Consider the following 25,023-nt stretch of genomic DNA (forward strand, 5'->3'; position numbering starts at 1 on the left):
GTGTTGAGTTTCATCTTATGACTTTCATTTTTAATAATTAAGTTTTTTTTATTATCTGAATAAGATATTAATCAATTTTTAGTATAAATAGAAATAAAACCCACATTTTAAAATAATAGTAAGCTGTAAAATGTTATTAATAAAATAAAAATATTTTTCACAATATTTTTACAAGATGTTTGCAATAAATTATATGCGATGGGTTGTGATTGTGGACTTTTCAAAACGCAAGGAAAATGGCGGGTAATTTGTCTCCTCGTACTGGTACAAACTACAAATTACAAAGCATGAGTTGATAAAATATCTAGACTATGTGCATAGTGACAATGAAAAAAGACATACTGTCCCTTGACTCTGGAAGTTGACACCTGTACTATACAACCAAATATTCATTCGCCGCAGAGAGTAGAAGAAAGAAACACCACGCAAGACTACTTTTTTAGCAACGACAAAAATTAATATATTATAGGCCCCAGTCACTTTCACTCAAAGTCCCGAACAGGACAAATTATCCAAATGAAAACCCCACAATCCACTTGACTCTAATAAAGAAAAATCCCAATGGTACAAATATCTTTCCAAGCCAAATAGTTCAAACCGTCGGCATGGGGACATTTCTTCACAGCCTGTCTCCATTATCTCGCACTCCGTACGTGTCACTTCCTTAACGCTTTGTTTTCACATAACGACTATATATATATATATATATATATATATATATGTCCCAATTTTCACTCTTCTTAACACTATCACAAACACAAACACCAACTCTCACTCTCACTCTCACTCTTCTTAACACAAACGCAAACGCAACTCTTACCGTGCCTCTATCTTCTGCTACACTACTTCAATACAAGCTCACTAGAAGTACGTACTGAGTGAGATAAGAAGATTACTGTCCTAATTAAGATATTTCTCGGATGTTTTAAGACAAACACAAACACAAACACAAACACAGCCCTTCTGAGATTTAGCTTTGTGTCAGACACGCATGGATGTGTTAAGACATTACTCGGACCCACAGTATCTAATGGGGCCTGATATTAGTTCCTCAGAGTTCGGGAGTGACATGGTGAACTTGTCGAACGAGGATGTCATATTGGCTTCAAAAAATCCTAAAAAACGAGACGGGAGAAAGAAATTTAAAGAAACGAGACACCCAGTGTACCGAGGGGTGAGGAGAAAGAACCCACGAAAATGGGTTTCTGAAGTGCGTGAGCCCAATAAGAAGTCCAGGATTTGGCTTGGGACTTTTCCCACCGCAGAAATGGCAGCACGTGCACATGATGTGGCCGCGATTGCACTCCGTGGCAGGTCTGGGTGTCTCAACTTTGCTGACTCGGCGTGGCGGCTGCCAGTTCCGGCATCACCGACTGCGAAGGATATTCAGCGAGCTGCAGCGGAGGCGGCCGAGGCATTTCGGCCTGCAGAGTTGGACTGGGTTTCTGGGGATGAATTGAATCAGAGTTTAGAAAATGCGGCGGCCGCAACAATGGCAGCAGTGGCTGTGGCGGCAGCAGCAGCAGCAGCAGCCGCAGTGGCTGAAGAGAGGGAGGCAGAAAGAGTGCTTTTTATGGATGATGAAGCGGTTTTCGGTATGCCAGAGTTGTTAAGAAGTATGGCAGAAGGGATGATGTTGCCTCCACCTCATTGTTATGACGGAGAAAACATGGAGGCTGCTAGTGACGTGTCATTATGGAATTATTAAATTTGTTTGGTATTATAATAGTAATATTATAAGTGTGTATAAGTTATATATATGTTTTTTTTTTTGGACAGAAGAGATAGGAGTGTGTATGAGTTCTATATATGTTTTTTTTTTTTTGGAGAATCGCATATGTATAGTTGGAAGTGAGGGATTGTTGGAGATGGCGAAGCATATATTGTACAAAAAGAACTATAGTCTGTTTTTCATAAATGTATAATGGAAAATTTTGTAAAAATAAGTTTATACTTATTATTTTTAGAATACCCATTTGGGTCATTTACATACATCTAAGAAAGCTCAAATTTGCGCAAAACCCGAGATGATGAACAAATATTTCACTCCTTTTTAGGTCTTGCAAATGAGAATGCAGAAGGGTGTGAGAAGAAAGCTGCAGCGCTAGTTCATTGTTGACACTGTTTTTGGGTAGCTATATCAAACTTTTAGTTTAACATGATGACTAGTCCATTACTAATACTCTTTAATATAAAGTAAATTGGATTTTGTGTTTGATGAGTGAAAATAAGGAGGTGATTATCAAAAATAATTAAATAAATAAAAGGGAATCTCCTATTTGAGATAAAGTGTGAACACATAACCATAAATGTAAAATGTTCTGATGAAGAAGAAGAAGAAGAAGAAGTTGACGAAGCTCAAGTGCTGCCATCTGAAACTCTCATCATGGTTCTTCAAGCTTCTCTGCTCTGGAACTTTAAAACAGCTAAAAAGTTTGATGACTGAGACTTGGAAATAAAAATAAGGCATTTGCTTAGGGTTGTGTTAACGGAACCCTAATTGTCCGTTAACAGCAATTTTTGACTTTTTTTTTTTGTTGGTATAATTGTCTTTTTGTGTAGTTGTCATATATTTTTCAGGGTGAGGTAAGGCATTTGCTTAGGGTTGTGTTAACGGAACCCTACTTGTCCGTTAACAGCTATTTATGACTTTTTTTTTTTGTTGATATAATTGTCTTTCTGTGCAGTTGTCATAGATTTTTCAGTGTGAAGCCAACTTTATAGAAAGAAAAAATATTAAATTAATTAAAAGGATTAATTTTATGTCATTTTCTTATATGAAAAATGCTAATAAATAACCTTAGGTCAATGAATAATTCATTTTTAAAAAAAAATTTGAAATTTTTTTTTAATATTTTAATAATTTTTTTCATTTTCCATAAAGGAAATGGAAATGCAGAAGAGTGTGAGAAGAAAGCTGCAGTGCTAGTTCATTATTGACACTGTTTTTGGGTTAGCTATATCAAACTTTTAGTTTAACACGATGACTAGTCCATTACTAATACTCTTTAACATAAGTAAATTGGATTTTGTGTTTGATGAGTGAAAATAAGGAGGTGATTATAAAAAATAATTAAATAAATAAAAGGGAATCTCCTATTTGAGATAAAGTGTGAACACATAACCATAAATGTAAAATGTTCTGATGAAGAAGAAGAAGAAGAAGTTGACGAAGCTCAAGTGCTGCCATCTGAAACTCTCATCATGGTTCTTCAAGCTTCTCTGCTCTGGAACTTTAAAACAGCTAGAAAGTTTGATGACTGAGACTTGGAAATAAAAATAAGGCATTTGCTTAGGGTTGTGTTAATGTAACCCTAATTGCCCATTAACAGCCATTTTCAACCTTTTTTTTTTGTTGGTATAATTGTCTTTTTGTACCGATGTCATGTATTTTTCGGTGTGAGACCAACTTTATAGAAAGAAAAAATATTAAATTAATCTAAATGATTAATTTTGTCATGTTCTTATAAAAAAAATGCTAATAAATACCCTTAGGTCAATAGTTAATTTATTTAAAAAAAGTATTTTTGAAAAAAAGAAAAAATAATTAATATTTTTTTCATTTTTCTTAAAAGTAATTAATGTCAAAAAGAGTAATCATTAGCATAACCATCCTTTTATTTATTTACTCTTCTTCTTCAATAGAACCCACTTTTACACCATCTTAACAAGCACCTACGATACTGGTTAACATTTGTCTCTTATTAAAAAAAGGCAATACACGTGTACAAGTGTTGGGACTTGGGAATACAACTTCTTGAAAGCTTCTTTATTTATAAAATATCCCCGACGAAATCGTTTATTTTTGTTTCTCAAAAAACATAAACACGTAGTTGTTTATTTATAATAAAAAAACACACATTTGGCTTAATAAAGTAATAACATACTTTATTAATTACTAAATAATATATATGACGACAATCATTTGGCTTAACAAAGTAGTAACATCTCCCTCAAAAAAAAGAAAGTAATAACATATTTTATTAAGCCAAATAACATACTTTATTCATTACTAAATAATATATATGACGACAATCATTTGGCTTAACAAAGTAATAACATACTTTATTAATTACTAAATAATATATGACGACAATCATTTGGCTTAACAAAGTAATAACATACTTTATTAATCACTAAAACTGGTAAAACTAAAACAGTATTCAACGCAAAACATTCACACATTTCTTCATATACTTTCTTTATTTAGTGGGAAAGGCAGAAAGCCACCGCTTATGACATGAGGATGCTCCATACTTTCTTGGTGACGAAAACTGAACACCACTTCACCGAGATGGGCATTTGGGTCACCTTAAGCTTAAACTTTTAATTTCATTAAAATCAATTCCATTAAAAAATCATAACCAGCTGTTTGAGTCAACATCCTCCTTCCTAGCTAGTAATAAATTGATTAGATTCAAAGATTCTATAGAGGAAAAACCAGCATCGTCAGCTGCGTGCTTCATTTCATGGACTTGGTAAAATCTCTGTTGTTTCATTCAACATCATTCTTCTTGACTAATAAAAGATTCTATAAACAAAACATTAAAAAATAATGACACATTTAATATGGTAACACGGCTGGCGGTATCAAATGTACAAAAATACAGTCTTTTGGACCTGATCATTTCTTCTTTTAATTAAGTTAGCTGAATTTCCTTATTTTGACCAAAAAGGGAGGGGCACTCTGAGGTTGCAGAGACCAAAAATGCCAACAAATAATACAGTTAATCGTGATTGGTGTTGGCTTGAGCTTCAATATGTTGGCGGGCTTCTTCAAGAGACAAAATCTCCTGCATGAGCGAGGCTAGCTTCGCAACATTCTCCTGCTGGATGTGTTCAGGAACCTTTTCTTTGTAGCCAGTAGCGCTTGTGACCTTGGACAGCTTGTCATGTTGCCTGAAAAATAAAAAATTTAACCATCAGCAGGATGCAACATACAGTGCTGTGTATAAGAATAAAAATATTGAAATATTGGAGAATCAAATAGGAACAATTGATGCTGATATGATCTTTCTGTGCCTGGCAATAGAACACAGTATCATAGTTACCATTAAGCCTTTTCATTTTCAGTATATAGCCCTTCTATTCTAGCATTCCAGGACTTCATTGCATAATCTTATAATCATAAAAACTAGTCTCAACGCTATAAAACCAATGGAAAATTAGTACAATGTCTTTTCAGGTTTAACATTTCAGTTAAACCTAACTAAAGGGTTTAAAATCCAAAATCTATTGTGATTGGTATTCCTTGATCAGAGGTAATACATATTCAGTTTGGTAGATACTTATAAATAAGTTTGCTCAACAGCAATACGAAATTAATGAGTCACTCGTACACAATATACATAAGCCAATGAATTTTGCCTCCTTTTTTGCTTTTGGGGACTGAAAAACGTAGAATTTGCCTTTCTATGACACTAAACACAACAACAAAGCCTTTCCCAACATCATTCCCATTTTACACCATTTCTTATAGTTTTTCTACTTATTAATTGGAAGTGCCACTTAAAATCCATCAGTAATTTAGAGAGAGAGAGAGAGAGAGAGAGAAATCAAAGCAATTTCCACCAGAATCTTACTTTTGAATCTCATCCACTTTTTTCCTTATCTTTTCAAGTTCTGCCTCTGGAGAAAGAGTTCCTCGAAGCTCAAGATAAACAGAAAGGTTTTCATTTACAACAGATACTGCACATCCAACTGGAGTAGCATCATTCTCACCAATTACCTGTATAATGTTTATTTCACAGTAAAGAGGTATTTTAATCAGATGAAATGAACAAGCAATACGCAATATTGGCCTCCATTCAAAAGCAAGAATTGATATAATCACCCAGCATAGTGGTCAACATTGGCACAGAAGAAACATCAAATTTAAGATATTAGCTTCACTTGCTCTAGCCAAAATTAATATATATAAAAAAAGTCAGTGTATTTTTTTTCAATTCTGAAAAAAATGAAAACCAATTTATAAAAGAGCACTCGAGATTTTGGCATAGTATGGGTACTTCAAGACTTTAAAAAAATTATATTAAAAATGGTTCAATTTTTAAAGAAAAAAAATGTCACCATGGTATATCAAACAGCTTTGCTAGCATATGTGTGTGTGCGTGTGTGAACAAGCATATACTTGATTGTCAAGAACTTCAATATGTAGACGTTTGGTAAATAATGAAGTATAAAGCAGGTCTGAAATGTGTGTGTATCCTTTTTTGATAAGTAATGTCTCAAATATGAAAATAATAGAGCCACTTTAAGAGCAGCATTTGCGACATACCGTCAAAGTTGATAAATTGGCAAGAGTAATAATTTCGCGTTGATGGCTGTCAATAATCTCTGCAAATGCCGCATTTCTGCAAAGCACAAAAGCTGGTCGCCTGAAGACAGAAGAATCATAGCCAGTATTAGGCAATCTTGTAATGTTAACATTTTCAATAAAACAAGTTTGGTTAAATATGTATTTTAATGGTCAAGTGACACACACAGCTAGCACTTACAAACGGCAGAGGTGCCAGTTGACCTAAAGCTCATTGGCGACAAATTCAAATAAATTTAACATAAACTTGCACAGATTTAAAATTGCGGGCACTCTATTTGCTCAGAAAAATGGGAAAGGAAAATTTGAATTTCACCATAACTCAGTTTCATTAGTATGAATTTTTTATTATTTTATTGTACATTATGCAGTTGATGAGTTTTGAACCCACCTAGAAGGCTCAAACCCACCTCACCTTCCTCTCCCCTTGTACGAGAGGAAAAACCATTTGAGTTACTGCTCATTGGCAGTTTCATAAGTAAGAAATTTATCTCAATGGAAATTATATCAAGACAGATACAAGGGTTAAGAACTAGGCAGAAGTGCCTAGAGCCTTGACAATGTCCCTCAATTACTTTTTCCACCACTTCCCTCGTTTACTAAGAAGAAAAAAAGAGAACTTTTCTTCTTTTCTCCGCCCATTTTTTTCCTCATGAGATATTGATTTAATCATTGCATCCGACCCCACAATGCACATTAGATCCCATGGTTCCATTTGCTATATAAAAAGTTTGAAAAGTTTGAAAATTTTATAAATTTTAATAATTTTCTTTAGTTATTTATGACCTCAAATAAAAACATGAAAGAAACTGGGCAAAGGCATCAGGAATCACAAAATAAAGAATTAATTTCATTTGTGCCTCAAGCTTTTAGAAACCATAACATTCTCAAGTGTGCCTTTAGCTTTTAGGATACTTACCAATAATTCCCTAAATAAAAACCCAAATAACTATCTTTTGGAATTCCACAAAGCAGGAATCATAGAACATTGAGAACCCTCAGAAAACAACCAAGACAAACAATGCAAGGAAGAGAACCTATAAATGCTAACAGCCAGGACAGCAACGTAAGAGTTTTGGAGGTTGTGAAGACCCCTATCCATATGATAGACATAATGTTCCCAAGATTATCCTTTTTTAACTTTTAGTTCATTGTCCTAAATGGGATCCTCTTTGACCTTTTCAGTTCTAGGCTTTCATTCCATCCAAGGCTTTTCCATTTGCATACTCCTGGAAAATCATATCTCAGACTCCTTCAATTAGTATTATACCTTTTTTCTTGGGTTGAGAATTAAAGTTTGCTAACCAAAGCCAAAAGTGTAAGTTCTTACATGGTTAGGCAAAAAAATAATGTCCCAGCCACTTTTCTTTTTTTTTTTTTTATAAAAATAAAAAGAGTGAGAGAACAAACAAAAGCTGATCCAAAAAAATAAATGAAGAGGAATTTTTTTTAAAGATTGATTCCATGTACCTTTCACGTCTTTCATTTGCAAGTGACCTGAGAGATTTCACTGCAGAATCTACAAGATCCATCTCATATTCCACTGTTTCATTTGTCCAGCCCTGAGATAACATGAAGATCATCAAACAGTGATAATACGAATTATTAAATCAAATAGTTACCACCATATCATTTTCAAACAGCTATGCAGTGTATTATGCTTCCCCTCCATTCAATATTTTTGGTCCTCTACTCCATTTAAGATATCCAAAAATTCTTTCCACTTTAGAAAATAATAATCACAATTTTATAACTTAAATAACTGACCCTTTATTTTACTTGACCCATTATTCATTGGCTTTATTTGAGTTTGTATTAAGGAGGTTAGTTTTGGAAATTTATAATTTTTTATAAGACACTGTGCTCTCTTTAAAAAGTCGAATTTTTCTAAATGGGACCAACAATATGAGATGGTGGGAACAATAAACCAGAAGTCATGATTTGTGGCAAAACATGCAAATCAATTTTTCACCAAATCCTTGAGGACACTATTTGAATCAAAAAGTGAACTGTAAAAGAAAGTATATGTAGTGAGAGGAAAAAACCTTCATTACCATGAACAATATTACGTATCTAAATTATGCTTAAAAGTTATTAAATTTAGCTAACTGACTAATTCTGGTCTGCCTTATCGGGAACCTCACCAAGGTATGGCCATTTGGGCCCACTCCTAGGGAGCAATGCACAGATACACGACTCCACCCACCAGAACCGTGTATCAAGTAATCCAAGGGAACTAGGGATCAAACCCAGTATGTCTGGGTCTACAGCTCATCCCAAGCCTCCAACCACTATGGTGCACCCTGACAGTTCTACCTTATCTGTTCCGTAACTGTCTCTTTCTTTTGTTTGTTCTTTTTGATTGGTATGATCCCACAGTTGCATCCCCCACCTTACTCTTACATAGGGAGGAGGAGCCATCCAATGATTCACCTTATCTGAGCCTTAATTTTCGCTTTCAAAATAAACAATTACATGACCTCTACAATTGGGTAGTTAGCGATAAATAATGTTAGCTTATTAGTGCATTACATTTTCTCTTCCAGATTAGAAAACTAAACTTACCTCTACAATTGATGGGTACTTGCATATCATAATGGATTCTATCATTGTACAGTCCTTTGATGAAGGAAGGCGCTGCCATAATTCTTCCGTAACATATGGCATAAAAGGATGAAGCAATCGCAACCCATTGTCAAGACATAACCAAAGTGTGTCTTGAGCAAAACTCCTCTCAGACTCAGACTTTGGATCACTCCCAGAAAAGAAAGGCTTAATTGCTTCAATAAAAACATCACACAGTTGGTATTGCCACCATGAATACACAGTACTTGCTGCATCTGAGAATTCATATGACTCCAAAGCCGTAATAGTTTTGGATATGGCTTTGTTTAATACTGAGAGTATCCATTGACAGCTGAATGGCAAGTCATCCGGATTTACATTTGTGGGCGGAACATAATCATCCCCAAGCTTGCTCATAGCAAATCGTACAGCATTCCACAATTTATTACACCACTGACGATACCCAACCACCCTTAGGATATCCAGATTTATTTTATCAGACTGGAAGACAAAATGATTACAGATATCAGTGAATCAATTAAAGGAAGCAGCCAAATGAGTGAAAGAAAGATGGGTAAAGAAATGAACCTGAGCTGTGTAAGAAATAAGTGCAAAGCGAAGAGCATCAGCACCACATTCAGAAATACCATTAGGAAAGTCTTTCGTCTGTCCCTCTTTAGCAACAGTTAGTTCCTTGGGATCTAAGTTACCCTCTTCTAGCCTCTTCTGAAGACCTTCCAAGGATATCCCATTTATTACTTCAAGCGGATCGATGACATTTCCCAAGGACTTAGACATCTTGCGCCCATGTGCATCACGAATCATGGGATGCAAATAAACCTGCATAGAGTTTAAGGTTCTTCATTAAGATCGCGTCACCTCAGTTAATATAATAGATTTGCACAGGAAAATGTACACTATATAGAAAATAATAATAATTTCCAAACATACTTAATGCATTTTTTTAATAAATTAATAACTTATGCATAGTTGATCCTATTGGTCTATTGAGAATCCATAGCCAACCCCATTTGGACTAAGGCCTTATTGTTATTGTTGAAATAATACAACTTATGCATCCGTTTGGGATTGAACTAATGAACTCACCCTGCAGCTATTGTTTACAGAAGGAGATGACATTTGATCCAAAGAGGATTGGCATATATACATGCATGCATGTATACATATCTGAAATTTGCTTTAACTGGTACTTGTGGCACAACCATATACATCAAATAAATATGTTACGACCACCAGACTGAAATTGGGCAAGAGCATCGTACTGCCTTACAATAACCCTCAACCCTGCTAATGATATGATATAAAAGAGAAGAAACATTTAGGCCCCATTTTTTGAGTTATAAACTGAAAACTCACGGGGAAAGAGGTTCTTTGTTTGTTTTACAATCATCTGATGATGTAGCTCCGAAATGTTTCTGGTGTCATGGAAAATAAACAAACCACAATGTATCTGAGAAGTTTCCCAGTGGCTACAATAAAAGAGCCTTGCACAAATTCAAGTATGCATTTTATTGATGGTGTGAAAGACCATAAGGACCTTTTCTGGTTTCACTGCCATCATTTCAGAAGACAAATAGTGCCCTAGGTCAGATCTTACAGATCTATATCCCTTGCTGCTCAATATTGACAAGAAACCATTCATCCTTCATCTGAACATACATACAGATATCTCCTGAAACCCTTTGTAGCACAGGTGCATTTCCAGATTCGGGTGCGGGTGCGGGACTCGGCAATTTTTTAAAAAGTAGGGTGTGGGTGCGGCAGGATGCGGCGATTAAAAAATTATTAAAAATATTTTTATTTATATTTTCTATATATTTTTACTATTAAAATATTTTTTTAAAACGCATTAGATTCACAAAACAAAAAAAAAAGAAAGCAAGAAACACAAAACAAAAAAGAAATGTCCTGCACTCTCATCTAATCATGCCAAGATAAAATGACCAAACAGCCACATGACTTTGGGTGCAACTAGGGGGTCCAATAGAATACAAAACAAAGGGCATTTTGGGTAGTCAACGTTTATATTAAAACTCAGAGTAGCAGTTCCCATCATAAAAAAAAAATAAAAAAATAAAAAAAAACAGAGTAGCAGACCCAGTACGTTGAATGGCTATCTCTCGTGGGTTTCAACTCAACGGTAAGGCTTAGGTTTCAGTTTTTGGACAGAAAATGCTTTGGTTTCAGGTTTTTGCTGGTGCAATGCATGATCCAAGGCCGATTTTGGCTGTTTCGGTCTGTTTCGGCCGCCGGCCGATACATTCCAATTCGGCCGATACAACCTGATTCTGGCCGAATCGGCCCGGTTCGGCGAGAGTCGAAGCTGAGTCGGCGCGAATCCAAAAAAAAAAACTGAGACGCGGCACTGACACGCAGGCAACAGTGTCGGACGCGGGTGCGGCACCCATTTTGCTGCACCCGTGCTTCATAGCTGAAACCACAACCTCTGTGGCTCTGCCTCCACCCAATTCTTCTGGGGAGAAGGTCCAACTTGAGCTAGAGCAAAGGGGCAATTGCCATCTGAATAAATCCTGAACCTTAAGTATAGTCATATTTAGTTTGAGTATGGTTGGAACGTCAGACATATATAATATTATGTAGCAATCAAATATTTTTCTTATAATATTATATTGAATCTTTACTCAAATGTCATGTTATAGGCTGTTTATTATGCAACTTAGAACAAAGAAAATTATAACATGGTTCTAAAGATATAACAGGGCAAGGTCAAGTTACCTTTCTAAAAGGTACATCACCACCCAACTTCATTCCCAGCATTACCATGCGAGCAACCCAGAAAAAGAGAATATCATGGCCAGTTTCCAACACTGAAGTTGGATAAAATGCCTTTAGATCTTCTGTATCGTCAGGCCAGCCCAAAACAGTTAACGGAAATAGACCAGAAGAAAACCATGTATCAAGCACGTCAGGATCTTGACTTAAATGAAACTTCTTCCCATTATATATTCGGCTAGCCTCCACCTGAGCCTCATCCTCATTTCTTGCAACCACCCAGTGGTCATTGTAAGCACCAAGCTCCTTCCGCTCATCATCCTCCAGCGTGACATACCATGCAGGGACACGGTGACCCCACCAAAGTTGCCTCGAGACACACCAATCACGAATGTTTTCAAGCCATCTGTGATGTTTAAGATCCAAATACTCAGTTTTTTTTAACTTTTTTTTTTTTTTTTTTGCATAGAATAACATATCAAAATAAATATGCTAACAAGCAACATAGATGGAGCATGCCTGGAAGATTAAAACCTACCAAGGAAATTCCAAAATAACTCTCTTTTCAGGAAAAAAAAAAATAACTGAAGATTCTATGGATTGTTTCCAAAATTACATTCTTAAAACAGTTTCAATTACTGTCAGAACAATCTTAAGAAAGTAAGTTGCATCAGGTGGGACAATAATCTGGTATTCTGCACTTCTTTTTAATATGCATCTACTCCTAATGATGTGAAAATTAGAATTTTATAACGCAAGGTAAAGAGATATATAAAACCACCTCTTCCAGTCAGCAGAATACTGTTTTGGGATGATCTCAATCTTCTTGTTTTCTTCATCCACGACAGCATCAAGACCTTGCCTTGCCATACTACTGCAATTAACATACCACTGAGGCTTTATAAGTGGCTCCACTACATCATTGGTTCTTGAACATATGCCAAGACGCATCTCATTATCTTTAGCACCTCTATAAAGTCCCTAAATGCAAGGAATAAACAACATTGAGTTGATAAACGGTAATGACACATGCAGAATACATAAATATAGAACAAATGTTATGAAATAAAGTTGAACAGTGTCTATACCGAGGGAGTTAATACAATACCGTAGGCCATTTCGGTTTGTTCAAGAGAATGGAATATTTCAAAACCAATTAGTACCGGTGTACTTTTTTGGGATTACAACTAAAATGTGTGTGTGTGTGTGTGTGTGTGTATATATTTTTTAGATTTATAAATAGAATAAAATTGCAAATCAACCCATATCTCAATGCAAGCCCGACATAATAGCGCAATAAAAATGGAAATATTAAGAGACTACAAGTTTAGTCCTTGAGAAACAACCGAGAAAAGAGAGACGGAAAAAGAAAGAAGAAAATTACAGTGCCTTTGGAATGAAGAGGGACAGAGGAAGAACTTTAAGGTAGAGCTAGGATCTGTGTGAAACATAAGTATTTTAAGGATCTGAGGAATTTGAGGGACTGAGCAACGTAGAGCTGGCAGAAGAAGACAGAGAAGCTGAGGGAGACATCATGATCAGCCGGTTTCAATTTATTGACCGAAATAGCCAGTACTTCCCAATATGCTTGGTAATGTCCGGCATCTAGACTGGTACAATTTTGAGGTATTTCTATACTGGTTGGTGAACTGGTAGGATAAATAACGGCTGGGATGGTACAGTATTAATGCCATTGGTCTATATAGGTGAAATAAACTTGTGTGGCCTTTACCTTTCTTTTTCTGGAAGGTATACAAGTAACATAAAAAGAATACATATAACATAAACTTGCAGTGTCACATGAAGTGGTCAAACAAAAATTTGAATCAGACACAAAACACATGGATAGAGAATAAATATAATGTAATACACAGAACAATTAACATGAAGGAAATTTTATTGAGCAGTAAAGGCTTTTTAAAAAAAAAATCAGAATATTGAGCAGTAAAGGCATTCTAGGTAACTCCTAGGATGGTCCCCTCCTTTGGTCCTTCCACAAAACACCAGGATGCTCCCTTATTAGAACTCCAGTAGAGCCAATAATTCCTATCTAGTTCTATCCAGAATGACACAAGAAAACCCATCCCTCCCACCACAGGACAACTAGGATGGTCGCCTATCAGAACATATTGCAGCCAAAGAATCCTTTCCAGAACCAAAAGTCATCTAAAAGCCACCCCGAAAACAAAAGATACCTTATAAACATCCTCTTACAGCCAAATAAACACTTTACGAGAACCAAAATTCACGTAGAAGCCTGTCCTGAAAACAAAAGACCATTGGAAATCCACTCTCTTACTCTTTCTCTTTCCAATGTGAACTGCAATGGAGCTGAAAAAGCTTCTGGAGAATCAATAATTCATGTTGACATTGTCAAATGCTTCAGTTGAACCAGTAATTCAAACAAAGTTTGTTGACAAACACAAACCACTTCGTCCTGAAAAAAAAAAAAAATCCCCACCCCTACTAATAATTTTTCCACCCACCCAACAAAGATGAATGTCTTAAAAAACAAGAAAAACCCCTAACTAATATTTTCTCCACACCCAACCAAGCACAGGAATGCTCCCTTCTTATGAAATATATGGTAGTGAAACCCAAGGCAATGAATGGTGAGAGCAAAAACTAAAGCTCACACAAGCTTATAACCCCCCCCCCACCCCCCCCAAAAAAAAGAACTTCGTAACTACAGAAAATTAATGGACACATTTTGGAAGAAATACATAAAGACAACTTTTTTGGTCTTTTATTTTTTACCCAGCTTGAAAAGAAAGATAATATGACAAATTTTCACTGCTGGATCTAAACAAGGATAATATTTGTTTTTTCTTTGGAGTTAGGATGAAATTTGCTTTATTTAGGCCAGTCAGAAGTATTGCAGTGACAACTAAAAAAAAATTTCAGATGCAACTCATGTAAATTCGTCCCATGAAACAAGAAGCCCACTTTATCAATTACCCCTCACTAAAATAAGCATATATAATCTCAGACTTTCACCAATACAACAGTCAAGCCTTACTTCCTTAATTGACATGTACTTTTTTACTTCTCCAATGCTATTCGGGTCTTCCTCTACCTTTTTTGATCAATGAAAATCAACTCACTTTTCATTGGTGCATCAATCACTCTCTTCTACCCATGACCAAAGCATCTAAATCTTTAGGGGGACTTCCACATCTTGAATCATATTTTTCCTTATATTTCCACTTATCCGTCTTAATATTCTCATTTAAATGACACTCGTTTTATGGATGTGTGCTTCTTAACATCCCAACATTTAGTACCCTAGAGTATAGTTGATCTTATAACAGTCATATAAATTTCTCCTTTAACTTAATAGGTATTCTATGATCACACAATACTCGATACATTTTTTTTTTTTTATAAGTACAATACTCAATACATTTTTCCACTTCATCCGTCCTGCTCTTATACCATGATTTATATTTTTTCAATCTCTCCATCCTTATATATTATTGATTCAATATATTGAAAGGTCTATAAAATCTATTGACCATCAATAGCGAGTTTGGCATCCCATAGTTTCCAGTAGCTGATTTACTTTACATCTATGAAGCACAGGTGCGTTTCGGGATTCGGGTGCGGGTGCGGCGATTAAAAAATTATTAAAAATATTTTTATTTATATTTTTAATATATTGCTAAACATACTTTTTTTCACATTATATAAATATATACCAAATTTAAGAGCAATGGTAAATAATAACTAGAATACAAAGAATAGGAGAGAGCCTAGCTGAAGAGTGAAGGTAGAGAGTGGGAGAGAGGCGCAAGAAAAATGAAAAGGGAGAGGGTTGGGTCTTGGCTTTTTTCCAAACGGTGCGTTTGCACCTTTTTTTTTTCTTTTTTCTTTTTTCAGCCATACGCTCCTTTTTTTTTTTTTTTTTTGAATTTCGGCCGGACCGATTTCACCCGATTCGGGCCGAATCGGCCCGATTTCGCACACGTCGGCCCGAATCGGCGCCGTATCGGCGCGAATCGCGCCGAAACAACTAATTTTTTAATGCCCGACGCGGCACGGATGCGCAGGCAGCGGCGTCGCCTGCGCGTCCCCGCATCGGACGCGGGTGCGGCGGCCCAAACACCGCACCCGTGCTTCCTAGCTTTACATTCCATTTACTCCAGTTTAGTCATAGCCAAAAGATTTAAGCTCTAAAGAACCTCTCCAAATTTATAACTTGAGATTAGCTCCATTGTTAGTTTTATCAACTAAAACTATATCATCTACAAAAATCATACACTAAGGGGACTTCATCTTGAATCAACCAAGTAAGTTCATCTATCAATAATGCAAAGAGATATGAATTTAATGCTAATCCTTGATGCAAACTTATAATGATAGGAAACTCAGCTCTATCATACATATTTATAATTTATTTAATACACTATACAAGAACTCCTGCCTTTTCTAAAACCCAAAACAAAACCTCTCTAAGTATTCTATCATACGCTTTCTCTAAGTCAATGAAAACCACATGGAGATCTTCACAAGTTTCTGTTTATATTTCCATTAGACATCTAAGTGTGAAAATAACTTCCATAGTAGATCTCTCTAGCATAAAACCACATTGATTCTCCGATATTAATGTTAAATTTCATGTCCTAACCCATATTCAGTCACTCTCTCCCATATATTAATAATGTGACTAATAAAAAATGTTATATCTAGAGTATAATTTTTTGTAGCCTCAGTTTTTTTGGTAGAATAGCCACAATTACTTGAGAATTAACTTATATACACAGTATTGTAGCACCTATACCTTCTTTTGCAATGCTTCAGTAACTGCCTCTCGAGCGTTAAATCGTGGCATCCCGGAAAACTCTGGGCCACCATCAGTGTTTATTTTCCCATCATCTGTAAAAATGTTGATGAACTCAAGATTATGACGTTTTCCAACCTCAAAATCATTCGGGTCATGAGCCGGGGTAATCTGCAGGATCGTGTATGGATTATGAGTTCTTACATCCTGGAAACATAAACTTCAAAAGTGAAATTTTAATAACTTTACCTTAACAGCACCTGTCCCAAACTTTGGATCAACAAGAATCGCATCACAAATTATAGGGAGCTTTCTTCCATTGAAGGGATGAATGGCAAATTTTCCATGAAGATGTTTGTACCTTGGATCATCAGGATGTATAGCAATAGCGGTATCTCCAAGCATAGTTTCCACCCTAGTAGTAGCTACAACAATCTCACCAAGATCCCCTTCCAAAGGGTAAGCAAATGAAGTTAAAACGCCAAATTCCACAGGTTTCTCATATCCTGGAACCTTTAGTGGAGTCCTATCTTTGATTTCAATATGGTCTACCTACATGAACAAACAACTTCAATAAATTTAGAATCCATGAAAGACTTTTTTTAATTAAAAAAAATCTAAAAAAGGTTCATTATAAAGACTGCCTTTTAAGAGGACAAGACTTGCCTCAATATCAGATATAGCAGTCCGTAGCACACAATCCCAATTCACAAGACGTAAATCTCTGCAAAAAGAGAATGTAACATAATAACTTATCAAAACAGCAGACAAATAGCATTACAAGTCAATGTTTTGAAAACCAAACCGTCAAAAGAACTAGAACAGGTTCAAGGTTTTGAGGTTAGACCAAGGTTCGACCAAAGGTCAAACCGAGATTCAACTGAGGGTTGAACCGTGATGACATAATTATTGATTTGATAGCTAATTAATATGATAATAAATATAATAAATTTGTAAAAATTAGCATTCTTGACCATGAAAATATCTAAAGAGGTTCAAATATATCTTAATTATAGATAAGATGATATTTTCCACAATGCATGATAGAGATCAGGTAGATGTTTTCTCATCATTTTGAAATATTTGAACAAATTTGTACATCTCAAATTAAGGAAAAATCTTAGGGATACTTTAGGTGTAATGATTAATGAATGCCTCATCAAAACCAAACAGACTGAGGAATATTAAACAAACAAACAAAATCCCTCTATTTTTTTATCCTCTTATTCCTCTCCAATCACACACACAAAAAAGAACAATTTTAAGAAAATGTTTCTGCCAGTGGAGCAAAACAAAAGGTGACCACAAAAGGCTGTCTGAGATCTAGTCTTTAGTCGTAGCCGAATGGATCCACATTCATCATTTGGAACAAGATCAACAGCAATAAACGAAAAAGGTTTTCCAAGTCCGACAAACAAGATCAGTGGCTCTAGATATCCAGCAAACGAAATTAACAGCTTTAGGCTATCAACAGCCATTTTGAGCAAAAAAATCCAAAAAAAAGAAAACCAGATTTGACCTATAAAGCCTTGAACTGTTTAATGAAATAGTTGGTTTGACCATGGTTTGAACATTCTTTAGTGTATTGATAGTAGATTGAAGACAGGGATTCCAGGGGTGTTGTGTAAGTTGGATATGGAGAAGGCATATGATCATGTGAATTAGGGTTTTCTAATGTATATGTTGCAATGTTATGGGTTTTCAAAAAAGCAGAGAATGGATTATCATTTCTACTGTTAAATTTTCCAGTTTCTCTTTGATGTTTTCATGGAGGCTTTGAGCCATTTGTTGGATGTGGTTGCAGCTGCTGGACAATTTTCGGGCTCTTTCTGTAAGTTCTACACCTAGTACTTCAATGATGGTGTCTCATCTTTTATTTGTAGATGACACTCTTATTTCTTGTGATGCTGACCCTAATCAATTAGTTACTTTGAGAGAGATTCTGACTAGATTTGAGGAGGTTTTAGGTTTAAGAGTTAATTTGGGGAAATCAGAGTTAGTACCAGTTGGTGTGGTACATAATCTAGATGTGTTGGTGGGGCTGTTGGGTTGTAGGCATTCTTCCCTTCCTTTGAAATATTTGGGTCTTCCTTTGGGCGCTAAATTTAAGGAATTGTCAATCTAGAATCCTATTTTAGAGAAGGTGGAATGAAGACTAGCAGGTTGAAAGAGGCTTTATTTATCTAAGGGGGGTAAGGTAACACTTATCAAAAGTACCCTCTCCTCCTTACCTATATATTTCCTTTCCATTCTTCCTTTACCAAGGAAGGTTGCTAATCGTATGGAGAAAATACATAGAGATTTTCTGTGGAGCGGAATTAGTGATGATTCTAAAGTACACCTAGTGAAATGGGCTAAAGTTTGTCAGCCAATGCAAGTAGGGGGGCTAGGTATAAGACGTTTGAGAAGTTTTAACTCTGCCCTGTTGAGCATGTGGTTGTGGAGGTATGGTTTAGAGACAAATGCATTATGGAGGGGGGTAATAGAGGCAAAATATGGAAATGTTTGGGGTGGTTGGTGCACAAAAAAGGTGACAAGTGCATATGGTGTTAGCCTTTGGAGGTTTATTATAAGTGGCTGATTGAACTTCTCTAAACTTCTACGGTATGATGTGGGTGATGGTATTAGAGTGAAGTCTTGGAAGCATGTGTAGTGAAGGGATATTACCCTCAAAGAGGCTTTTCTAGAACCTTATTGTCTTAGTAAGGGACTCTTCAATGGCAGAGGTTATGTGTTGGTCTAGTGGGAGGATTCATTGGAATTTTCAATTTCGTCGTTCATCGCAGGATTGGGAGGAAGATTCTTTTGATCGATTTATGGACATTGGTTTCTATCTTTCTTTCTACCCTCCTACTCTTTCCTTCCCTTGGAGGTTGGTATGTCAATCGAAGGTTCCTCCAAGGGTGGCTTTCTTTTCATGGTCAACTTCTTTAGGTAAGATTCTTACAACTGATAACCTTCACAAAAGGCATCTTACTATTCCTGATTGGTGTTACATGTGTAAGAGGTGCGGGGAGTGCACGGACCATCTACTGCTTCATTGCCCCATAGCATTTGAGTTGTGATCTTTGGTGTTTTGCTTGTTTGGTCTTCATTGGGTTATGCCACGGAAGGTAATTGAGTTGATAGTCTTGGCAAGGTAAATTCAGGAGACACAGTAGTATTGATTTTTGGAGACTTGTGCCGCATTGCTTGATGTGGTATATTTGGAGTGAAAGAAATGCAAGATGCTTTAAGGGCTGTGAGTGGTCCTTGCTAGAGATTAAGTCATTTTTCTTACACTCTCCTTGTATGAATTGTGGCCCTGTCACATTTTTCTTGTTTTTCCCTTTCTATTTTACATCATCATTGTAATTTTGGTTCTTGATTTTTAACCCCATAGTACATCCCCAACGTACTTGGGCTAGCTAGTTTTTCTTAATAAAATTTTCCATTACCTATCAAAAAAAAATTGTTTTTCCAATTTTGGGGGTTCTTAAAACAGGACTGGTGGCCAGTTTGCAATTAACCCAATGTAACCATTCGGTCTTAACTGTTTTTAAAACCATGTAACTAGTGAACAAAAATGGGACTAATCAAACTATAGGTAAGGGCATATACAGCAGGACAACTAAAAGTCAAAGTTATTCAAAGAAATTAGCAGACTTGAGTAAACAAAATACAAACCAGTGCCCAATCAAATAACACTAATTTCAGAACCATGTCTTACAAACCTAGTATGACATATGGCACAAACAGAAATGAACAATTTATAACATAAAATTTTTTATAGTTAGCGTTCTGAAAGTAGCGTTTGATACAAGCCACGCCTGACTTTGTTTGACCAAAGACCATATATTATAATATGGATGCTAGCAAAATTCAAAATTATTAACTTGAGAAAATAAACACCACCTTATATGCTAGAAAGCTATCAATCATTTAGACAATGACATGTATAAATCCCTCAAAGTAAATTTAGCATATTTAATATTTTTGACACACGACATACAATAAAAAGACCACTTTTCTTTTATTTTATCCTTTTTGGTGAGTTAAAAAATAAATAAAAAAGGAATCATGTCAATAGGAAGCTTCTGATATCATTGTTGGTAAATATAAATTTCAACTGGGCTATCTGTATCCAAATTTAGCTCAAAACTTTGAAGAGAGAACTTGAAGCAATTGAAGCAACAGAACTTAATTCAGAGGCAGGACATATTTTAAAAATTATAAATAAAGCTATTTCAAATATATACATACACACACATGGACAACCACCATGATAAAGAACACACAAGTTTTCCTGATGTCAAGCATACCTATATATAAGGCCTTCCTTGTAAAGCCTAACAAAAGCCTCTGTCACAGCTCTTGATCTTTGCTCATCCATTGTGAAGCACTAAAAAGAAGAAAACTTAGCAATATCACACAGAGAGTGGGGAAGAAGAAAGAATAAGTAATTCATGACTGAATCCGATAGAAAAAAACAAAAGCAACTCATCAAGAATGGCTGGTATAGCAGAGGACTGAATGTCCACCAGTTCAAATCTGATTGCAGGCACATGATTAATTTGTATGAATATTCATTATACAAATCAATTAATGTGGGCAAACATATAAATTTATTAATATTATATATTATGACACATACTTATCTACAGACAACATAAAAATGAGTTATATCAAACTAAACCCATACCTCACGAGACCAATCTAAAGAAGCACCCAAACGACGTAACTGTTGTAAGATAGTGCCCCCATGTCTGTTTTTCCAATCCCAGACCTTTAGACACAATATATGGAAATATCAGGGTATAAAAATATAGGTGAAAGTAGAAAAAGCAACATAAGGACATCGAAATCCTGAACAGAGCTGATTGTTTCCTTAGGGAAGGATGCTGATATTAGCTAGTGTTTGAACTCACTTCAGATACAAATCTCTCTCGACCAATATCATGCCTGGTTAATTTTCTTTCACGCATTATCTTCTTTTCCACAACCACCTAAAAAAAAAAGTAAAAGAATAAACACCTTGGATTAACCTATTGAAAGACAAATAGCCTGTACTGTAAAGAATATTCAAATTCATTAACACCTTCCAAGCATATGTATGGATGTGTTGCAAGGGTAATACAAGCTTGGAAAATGGCCCATTAGGCAAAGATGCTTATTGAAAGGTATATGGCATATAAAGAGTTCAAGAATGACAGTGCCATATAGTCATATGGTAGGACCCATTCACTGGTCCTTCTCCCAAGACCCAAATTCAGTCCAAAGCTATATCAGATTGATGTATTCAAACTATTGGGCACAGACTGCAGAGGCACCAGTAGCTTAGGGGAAAAAATAAGCAAAATCAGCAATCCTAATGTCTCTTTGGGGCTGAATGGCGAGGGGTGAAACCAGTCAATTAACATGTGACCACATGTATGAGGGTCAGTGCTGGTAGAACATCTTATAAATAAGCTGGTTGCACACAGAGCCTACCAAGTGCATTATGCCACCAAGTAATAGGTGGCTCCTATCAATCCCCATGTCCTGTGAACCTTTAACACCCAAACATTTCACAGGAAGTTGGATGCACAAAGAGCATTCATACAGCAGCATGCCACTGAGTAATATGTGACCTCACTCTCCCCAACCCAAAAAATACAACTGTTAGAATTATGGTTAAGTGATTAAACTCACTATTTCCTAAAGCTTTTAGAACAATCGGTAATTTAACATGGTATGTAAACAAGAGATCCTGACTTCGATCCCTGTCTTCACTCTACCTCCCATTTAAAATGTTAAATTCTCACTTGTTGGGCCCCCACTTATTAAGACGAAGTTTAGGCCCACAAGTGAGGGGGAGTGTTTGAATTATGATTAAGTGATTATATTCACCATTTCCTAATAACTTAAGCTTTTGAGACAATTGGTAATTTAACAATAAGCTACATGTAATTGAGCAATATAGGACTGCAAAAAGCTAGATGCTCACGGTCAACAGTATACAGAATTTTTTTGTTAAAGTCTAATTTACTAACAACTTGTTTAAGAGGAAAAAGGAAGAAGAACCTGTGTTGCAATCCCAGCATGGTCCATCCCAGGAACCCACAAGGTATTGTATCCAGACATTCTCCGCCAGCGAATAATTGTATCCTGCATACAGTATATACCAATTCATATTAAAAAACAGCAAGGAATATGAAAGATGTATAGCATAAATATAAGATTTTAGAAAACCACAGGACCTCTACAGCAGCAGTAAGGGCATGTCCTATATGGAGGGCACCAGTCACGTTTGGGGGTGGCAAGACCTGCAAAATAAAGGAACCAAGTTCTATCAAAACTTGCATTCAACTTAAACAATTTGTCTTTACATGTTGCACAGCATGCTTCAAACATTTAATTTATATTTGCACAGTTTACTTAGAGAATTCTAGGCTAAATTCTCAGGATTAAAGTTCTACCTTGCAAACATCTGCCGTGTATGTCCGTAGTCCATACATACATACATACACACATACATAATCAATGCACAGGGGTTAAACACAGTCCAGACCAAAAACTCAAATGGCCAGAATGTATGGGCAAAATTAACCAGCCATAACTCACACTAATAAACTAATTGACAATGAATTAAGTAAAATTTACAAGAGACGGTTGCTTTCCAACAAAATTTCTAGTTAGACACAAGAAGAAAGCAAATTGTAGGAACTAATCCTTAGTCTAGTCCATATTAGAGTCTACTCCCATCTCTACCATTCAAATCCCTCCAATTTCCGAACCAAAATTAAAATCTCTCCAATTTACAACTTCAACCTACATCTCAACCAGAACCACCAATGCCACCAAAACCCATTGCCACTGCTCCTGAAATTTCTGCTTTGTGGGGAAATTGTGCCTAACAAGTCACTTGCCAAAAATATACAAGCCCTTATCATTAGTTTTGCTCTCACTTCTCAGAAAAATTTAACCACACTCTTCAACATTCTAGATATGTTAAAAACCACCCATGATACACAAATGATTTTAAAAAAAAAAAATCTAATTAGCACCAAAGTCACTATATCTTTCTGTTCAGAATTTTTTTGAGACATGAAAACAGAAAACACTAACAAAGAAAAGTGCTCTTATAACTCCATAAACAATTTTAAAGAAGTCCAGAGATAAACTCACAATAACAAATGAGGGTTTGGAGCTCTTCGCATCTGCTACAAAGAACCCGGATTTCTCCCACCATTCATACCACCTAGATCAGCAAGCATAGATGAAAAGATAGAAAAACAATTATGATCAATTTCATACAGGAAAAGATAAAAATAAAATTAAAAATAAAAAGAAAAGAAAAAAACAACACATACGATTTCTCAACTGCAGCAGGACTATACTGCTTTGCCATTTGACTAGACATTCTTTTCTTCTCGCCGGAAGGCGTTTGAGGGTCAATAAACTCCTCGGGATTCTCTTCCTCCCCACCACGCTTTACCGTTTTCTTTTCACTCTTTTTTTGAGTATTCGATGCTTGTTGAGCCTAAAAAAAAAATGGAACACACTAATCATTATACACAATCCTAAGGCATACAAATATATGATCCACTCTACAAAAAAAAAAAAAAATTCCTTCTTACTTGCAATTTAGCAGCTTTCTCTAAAGCCTTTTGCTTTTTCAATTCTTTCTCCCTTGCCTGCCAGAAAATAGTGTATTCAATTTGACCAATAATTTTATTCCAAAAAAAAAAAAAAGTTATTCCAACTTAGAAAATAACTTTCAGGAATTAAATACAATGTTTTACTGAAAATTTACTTTCTATCCAGTTCTTCTTCTAGGAGAGAAAATAATTGAAGCAAAGAAAACACAAACAGCAGACAATCCAAAAAAGAATTAACAAAAGAAGTGTTAAGAATATAGTTAAATGATTAAATTCATCAATTCCTAATGGAATAAGTGGAGAATCGGTAATTTATCATGGTATCATAGCAGAAGATCCTGAGTTCGATCCAGGTCTCCGCTCTACCTCCCATTTACAATTAAAAACAGCCTCAGATTTATATCCAAATCATAAGATAATCTGATTGAATTAAAAATATCGTAACAATGTTACCGTTTGCTACACACGTATATCCACTGTTTTTAATCCAAACCAATGGCACCAAAATTAGCAATTAATCAAATACATCACAATCAGCAACTCACACTCTGAGAAAGAAAAAAAACAGCAATTGAATATTTAAAATTTATAAAAAAAAAAAAAAAAAAAAAAACCTTCTCTTCTTTTTTCTTCTTCTTCTCGAGGTCTTCGATTTCAGGCTTTTTCTCCGAATCCGCCTGAGAAACCATAGGTATTGTGAGATTGCAAAAGAGTGAAAAGAATCAAAGAATTCCACTAAGAAAATCCAAACAGTCCGCATTGTGTAAAATTGTGAATTGAAATTACCATTATGTTGTTGTTGTTGTTGTTGTTCGTAGCTGAGAAGAATCGGAAACGAGATTGTGCGAATAATGGTGGTTGTGGATGAGCGGAGGTGATTCGGGTTGCGAGGTTGAGCAAAAGTAACGGTGGCCTTTCAAAAAACCTCGCCGCCAAACCTAGCATATAATAAAAACCCTAGCGTTTGATTCCCGCATGGGACTGTGACC

At 35.7% G+C, this 25,023-nt stretch overlaps 2 protein-coding genes across 2 annotated transcripts; one reads left to right on the top strand and one right to left on the bottom strand.

The window, feature by feature from the left end:
* The first annotated feature begins 771 nt into the window (after positions 1-771).
* LOC142620871 (dehydration-responsive element-binding protein 1B-like) lies at positions 772-1,852 on the top strand. Its single transcript, XM_075794171.1, has one exon. It carries the CDS (start codon positions 992-994, stop codon positions 1,706-1,708), a length of 717 nt encoding a protein of 238 aa, XP_075650286.1. The 5' UTR covers positions 772-991; the 3' UTR covers positions 1,709-1,852.
* A 2,579-nt stretch (positions 1,853-4,431) lies between these two features.
* Positions 4,432-25,023, bottom strand: LOC142619884 (valine--tRNA ligase, mitochondrial 1-like). The gene is made up of 21 exons (XM_075793234.1): positions 24,821-25,023; positions 24,649-24,711; positions 24,014-24,070; positions 23,747-23,916; positions 23,562-23,634; positions 22,634-22,699; positions 22,458-22,541; positions 21,323-21,400; positions 21,097-21,180; positions 20,717-20,796; positions 17,082-17,139; positions 16,665-16,967; positions 16,416-16,586; positions 12,417-12,616; positions 11,639-12,041; positions 9,470-9,721; positions 8,882-9,382; positions 7,787-7,878; positions 6,278-6,377; positions 5,583-5,728; positions 4,432-4,899 (listed from the first exon to the last, which is right to left on the bottom strand). The coding sequence occupies exons 1-21, from the start codon at positions 24,977-24,979 to the stop codon at positions 4,728-4,730; spliced, it is 3,312 nt and encodes a 1,103-aa protein (XP_075649349.1). The 5' UTR covers positions 24,980-25,023; the 3' UTR covers positions 4,432-4,727.

Source organism: Castanea sativa, chromosome 12 (assembly GCF_040712315.1).
Source record: "Castanea sativa cultivar Marrone di Chiusa Pesio chromosome 12, ASM4071231v1".
Taxonomy (NCBI): domain Eukaryota; kingdom Viridiplantae; phylum Streptophyta; class Magnoliopsida; order Fagales; family Fagaceae; genus Castanea; species Castanea sativa.